A 6,210-nucleotide genomic window follows, 5' to 3' on the forward strand; every position below is an offset into this window, starting at 1 on the left:
GCGCGACTTCCGGGATGGTGCGGGCGCTCTGGTCCTGCTGGCTCCTGCTCTATGGTTCGTTAGGCGGCGTCGGCGCTCGGTTTGAATGGCGCGGCGGGAACATGGCGGCGCGGCCGCTTACTCCGCTGCCGCGCACCGGGCGCCGCCGCCGCCCCGCCGGCCTGTGCTCAGCACCCCCGGGCCCAGCCCCTCAGGTACGGATGGGGGGAGCCCAGGCGGGGACAGCAGCAGCCGGGATGCGGCGTTAAGAAGAACGGCGCTGCCACGCTCCGGGGTTTGGGTGTTGTGCTTAACGTCTGTGCTTTGGAAATGGGAAAAACGTAGTTCTTTATATATATGTGTGTGTGTGTGTGTGTGTAGATCTATGCGTGTGTATGTATCTAGATAGATAAATAGCTAGATATACCTATATAGATATAAAAAGAGCTATGCTTTTCTCGTTTCCAAAGAGTAGACATTAAAACAATGCCCAAACCCCAGAGCATGGCAGCGCTAGAAGAATAAATCACAGCAATAACTGCAGCCATGGCTTGTTGTGAGCGGTAGTTAGTGGTGGTGATCACAGGGATAGTAATGGCAACATGAGCTGGTGAGGAGCATGGGTAACACCCACAGTGAGAGCCATGGGGACCGACGATGAGGACTGCAGTGATGGGTAACAACAGCAATCGCGGATGATGAGGATGATGGCCCTTGTAACAGCAAGAATGGTTAATGATGGTGACAACCATTGTAATCAACAGCAGCAATGGGGTTGATGCAGGACAACCATAACAACAGCAACAGTTGATGGTGGTAATAACTTGTTATGGTTAGTGATGGTGATGGCCATAGCAATCAATGACACCAATCCGTGTTGATGAAAACGACAACCATAATTAACAACAGCAATAGCTGATGGTGGTAATAACTATTGTCGTTGTTATGGTTTGTGATGGTGGCAGTTGTAATAATCAGTACCAGCCGTAAGGGCTGAAACCTGAGGGAAATTATGTAATATTTCTTAAGAACAATGACAAACCAGGGATCTGGGTTTTCTGTTCATTGTGGAATAATGTGGATTTTTTACTTTAAGGGAGAAAAACGCAGGAAATGGCAGGTTTCCCCTTGCAGGCTGGCAGAGTTCCAGCTTGCAAGGGGCTGCTTGGGGAGGGAGAGGGGGGTGGTTTGGGGAACGCAGTTGGAGGCAGGGCATGCTGTGTGCGTGCATGCACATGCATGTGGCAGCTAAACAGTGGTGGAGAGCAGCTTCCACAGCTCCCTCCAGGTAAGTCTATGGGGTGGTGAGGGGGCACGGGCAATGCGGCAGAAGGGGGGGGGAGGGCGCAAGCAATGTGGCAGCGAGAGTCAGGGGCGCCAAGATAACACGGCGGGAGGGCATTTGCCCCCTGAGATTTTTTTGTCCACAGCAGGGTACATGGCTGCAGCAGAGATGCGGACAGGACCTGATGTCGGAGGGAGCACCACACTACCTGGCAAGATGAGGTGCAGCAGCAGCATGGAGTTGTGCCCCTGCTGCTGTTGGGTGGCCAAGTGGCACCTCACCTTGGCAATTATGGCAGCATGGCACTCCTGCTGGTGCTGGGTCCCACCATGCAGAAGCAGCTCCTGCCCAGAGTTGGCCTGGTTTGGCCCAGCTCTGGCCCCCTGCCCCACTGTAGGCGCAACAATCTCAGGGAGCACGTGCCTCCCCCACTGCATCACCTGTGCCCCCTCCTGCCTCCCCACACATTGCCTGTGCATACACCCCTGTTCCCCACACATTGGGGGACTGGGGGCGGAGGCACATGTCCATCATCTGAGGCCCCACTCTTTGGCAAAAATACAAGTCAGCACCTATTGGTGTAGAATCTGTAGATGATAATGACAACCCTAATAACAACAACAATAGTTGATGATTGATTATAGCAGCCATAATAATAACAGCAGTTGATGATGATGATAACAACCATGATAATACATAATCAATAACAACCGTGGTTGGTGATTGATAATAACAACCATAATAACAACAACAATCGTTGATGATAACAACCATGATAATTCGTAACATCAGGAATTAATAATAAAGCCTCCCCCTCCCGTTTCCATTGTGTCCAAAGGGGAAGAGTGTGTGACTCCTGTGAATGAGCTGGAAAAAGGAGTGGCAGCAGGGTTGGCACTCAGTACAAGATGAGCTTGGATTGTGGAGTACAGGAAAGCTATAAAGAATTTGAGAGGGACCTAATGGAGTGAGGCATCTGGGTTGTCACTGGATGCCACTCGTGCAAATGCAGAGCAGTGTGCTTTGTAAGGATTGGCTTGAACAGACAGGTGCCCATCCTGTGTCTCTGTAGGGGTTTGGACTGGATCATCCTGGTCCGTTCCAGGCCTGTGCTTCTACTCGGGTGCCTGTGGGGGTTCTAAATTCAGATAGAACAAGTCAAGAAATCATCTGGGTGGGATTGCTGTGTGGATTTAGTGGATAGTGTGCAGCAGCAGCAGTCAAAAAAAGGAGAGCAATTGTAGGCTGTGTAAGGAACAGGGTGCAAAGTACAGGGAGCTGTCTAGTGTCACTGTATGTTAATCACTGATGCACCCCCAACTGGAGCCTGGGACCAACACAGGCAACCGCCTCTCCAAATCAAATGCTGGTGTTTGATGGGGTTTAGCGGGAGTGCTGAAAATGGTTTGGGAGAAAGTAAACCTCTCATATGAAAAAAGACTGAAAAAGTTCAGGACCTTCACGATATAATAATAGCCTACAAATTAATGAATGATACAGGAAAAGAAGATCAGGGATTCTTGTCACCATTTTTTGTTATCTGGAAACTAAGAGATGGTCCAGAAATTAAAGGGTGGCAAACTCCCGCGAAGGGCAGTGCTGCTTCATGCAATGTGCATTTGGCCTGTGGAACTCAGTAAGTCACTGAGGCTAAGAGCTTAGCAGAACGTGAGAGAATTCGGAAATACATGTGTGTGGTAAGAATATCTAGATCTAGGATAGTACGTATTAAAAGCATACGCAAGATTCCTGGAAGATGTAAAACCCCTTGTGCCTCAGGGCTTGTTCATTATTTGGGGCAAGGAAAAAGCTTTCTTTGGGAAGATGTTATTATGTAGTTGTCTGCCATATGGTTTCTTGCATCTTCCTCAAGTGTCTGGTCCTGGCCTGTCTTGGACTTAGGACACTGAACTACATGCATTGCAGGTCTGATCCAGCAAGGTGATTTTTAGGTTTCTGACAGTGTGATGCTGCTGCTGCTGCTAACATGGCATTTTTCTCCAAAGGGCAATGCCAACGGATGAACATTCCTGAGGACCAAGCAGACAAATTGCTTCTGGCAAGCTGGGGCCTTCCCAAAGCAGTCCTGGAGAAATACCACAGCCTGGGAGTTGTGCATATGTTCAAATGGCAGGCAGAGTGCCTGATGCTTGGGCAAGTCCTGGAGGGGAAGAACCTCGTTTACTCAGGTGAGTGGAGATCTGGCTGACTCATGCATTACAAGCTTCTTTGAGAAGGTTCAAATGAATTCTGTTGAATGGCATCCCCAGAGGCTGAAATCTTCTTTACCCTAAAAGAGAGAGAGAACAGACCAAGTGTCTCTGTTCTCTCCCATTTGGTGAGACCTCCTGCATGTATGAGGAAAGAGACTGGTTTCCATGTCCATTTCTTTCCTAGGTCGTCTTTAGAGACTGGCAGTAGGGAGCCAACTCGTGCCAACTGTGGGAGCTTTTTAAGTGTCTGTCCTTCAATTAGGATTTAGACTGAGCTCAGTAGGCTAGTTTTACTTGGCCACTGACCTGTCATCACAATGAGGATGACTTTTAGTATTGCTGATTGGAGCCAGATTTGCATCAGCATCCTAGAAATGAATAGCTGTGTGTCAAGTTTTGCAAAGCATTTATATTGCAAAGATACTTGGGTACCTAAGATTTGATACTTGGGTACCTAAGATTGAGTCTTAGGCCATTTTGAGAATTTTTCCTTGCGTCTGACTTCTACGCCCAAAGCCATCCAGTACCTGATTTCTTACAGTTTAAGTTATGACATGCGTTGCTTTTGTTGCTTTACTTCAGCTCCTACCAGTGCTGGGAAAACATTGGTTGCTGAGCTACTCATTTTGAAGAGAGTCTTGGAGACCCATAAGAAAGCTTTGTTCATCCTCCCATTTGTCTCTGTGGCCAAAGAGAAAAAGTATTATCTTCAGGTAAGCAGATTGTAGGGTCTGTAGCTTATTCCTGTCAAATCAAGGTTTGTAAAGAATGTTAGTAGATAGACTGCATATCCTGAAATTAGGGTAATGGGGTGAAGAGTTGGTCAGAGGACAGAAACCTGTTTTGTAAACTGGCTTTGAGCCTTTGAAATTTAACTTTTTTGGGATTTTGCTGATCTGGAACAGTTTTCTCCACAAGGGAAAATCCTCCAAATCCCTACAAATATTTGAAGTGGAATTAAATGTTTCATTTTGGTTTTGACTTTTTAAATGTCGTGTTAAAATATGTAATACCTAACAAAAATTCATTAAAATAATGTAATACCTAACAACAATTCACCTAACAAAAATTAATTGAAATGCAGAAGTCATTTCAAAATGAAAAAGTCAAAATGGGATGATTAAACAGTAGTGGAATGCTTCTTGCTTTCCCCCAAACCTATATTTCAGTGAAATCCATCCAGCTTTGTAAAGAATTTTGATGTTGATAAAACTTTATATTCTGATGTAATGTGGTTCTGCTGCAGTTTCTCCAATTAGGCCATACATGTATCGTAGAAACATTTATTTACAAAAAAACCCTTTCCTTGACGCATTTTAAGCCCAAATGTTATAACCTTCAGTTAATACAAGGCAAACAGGTAACAAAAATGACTAAATGCAAAGGCAGAAAAAAACAGACTATCCTTTGTAGTTCATGAAGCTTAAATATTTTTTTTGATAATAATATAAGATGTTATTTGAGCCTGGGCAGTTTCCAGGAAATGCTACAAACCCAGATGCAAGGGCTGTTTGCAGACCACTTTCTGCAGTGATTGTTAATGGGAAAATATGCCTTTACTGTAATCATGCAGCCCATAATCAGAGGAATTAATGATGCTGTTCCGGAGATGTAGTAGCATGGTAGTCTGGTTTGGCTCTGATGTGCATGACATGCTGAGCAGAAGTTGGGAAGTAGATGTTTGTAACTAGCTCGCACAGAGTGCAAATACTGTGAATATTCAGTGCATTTCACACTCTGGTGTCCTATGAAGGCCTTCTCTTTGGCTAGAAATAGATGTTGCCAAATGAAGCGGTTTGTCTGTGCCAGGATGCATCTGATCCACTTCATTAAATGAAACGCATGTCCTGCCTGTTGATTTTGTGGGACAACAGGTGACGTTTTCCTGGGACTTGAGGGGCCCTATCCTGCACACCCAGGAATTCCTGTACAGGATCAAGCCCTTCAAGTCCCAGGAGAATCTGCCTGGCTTTCTTCTCTTATGGAGTGATGCCCCATGGCTTGAGGAGCCCCATCCCACCAAGGAATTTCTAGGGTGTGCAAGACCAAGCCCCTTCTGCCCTGGGAGAACATGCCACTTGTCCCACAAGATCAATGGGAAGCATGTGTTTCACCTAATGAAGCAGAATTACCAGAGGGTGAATGACTGGACCCCTCAAACCCTGGAAGCACCTCCCTGGGGCAGCTGGAGAGTGTGGGAGCCCCAGGCTGCCCAGGCTCTCCTACCACAAAGCAAATATATGTCTGCCACTAAATAGTGTCACAGATTAATACCACCTTTGTTTTGGCCACAAATTTTGGGCATTTGTAGCATGACAAGGGGTATGGACATCTGTTTGCCTGCCCTTTGAACTACTGTAAACCATTTTTCTGGTGGCACAAAGGCGACGCAAAATAATGTCTGTTTTCACCCTTTGTCTTTACATTGGGAATAATAGGTCTAACTCTGTTCTGTGGCAGGCAGTTCAGACTCTTCCTCTGGTCTTCCAAGAACAAGGCTCCTTTCAGAAGCTGTTTTAAACAATGACACTTTTGGCTGCTGCAATATAAGTTTCCCTGTCTTCCTTAATGGTGTGCAGTGTAATAAAGCTGTTTGTCCCATTTCAGCTGTGTATCTCATTCTGCAGTCTGGTTTTGGTTCCTCTTTTGGTACAGAAAGGAACAGTTGAGTGGGAGATAGCAGGCACCAGTTGGTCAGCAGTACTCTTCATTTGGTAAAGTGGGATGGTGTTG

The 6,210-nt window shown here is 46.1% G+C and overlaps 1 protein-coding gene across 1 annotated transcript in view; it reads left to right on the plus strand.

Moving 5' to 3' along the window:
* The first annotated feature begins 68 nt into the window (after positions 1-68).
* The window catches only part of POLQ (DNA polymerase theta), a 90,510-nt gene continuing 84,368 nt past the window's right edge, over positions 69-6,210 (plus strand). The window contains exons 1-3 of the mRNA XM_014524111.2: positions 69-194; positions 3,271-3,453; positions 4,060-4,190. Coding sequence (XP_014379597.2) covers positions 86-194; positions 3,271-3,453; positions 4,060-4,190 — 423 coding nt within the window. The 5' untranslated portion in view covers positions 69-85. The remainder of the gene's footprint in view (positions 195-3,270; positions 3,454-4,059; positions 4,191-6,210) is intronic.

This window comes from Alligator sinensis, unplaced genomic scaffold, assembly GCF_000455745.1.
Source record: "Alligator sinensis unplaced genomic scaffold, ASM45574v1 scaffold1301_1, whole genome shotgun sequence".
Lineage (NCBI taxonomy): Eukaryota > Metazoa > Chordata > Crocodylia > Alligatoridae > Alligator > Alligator sinensis.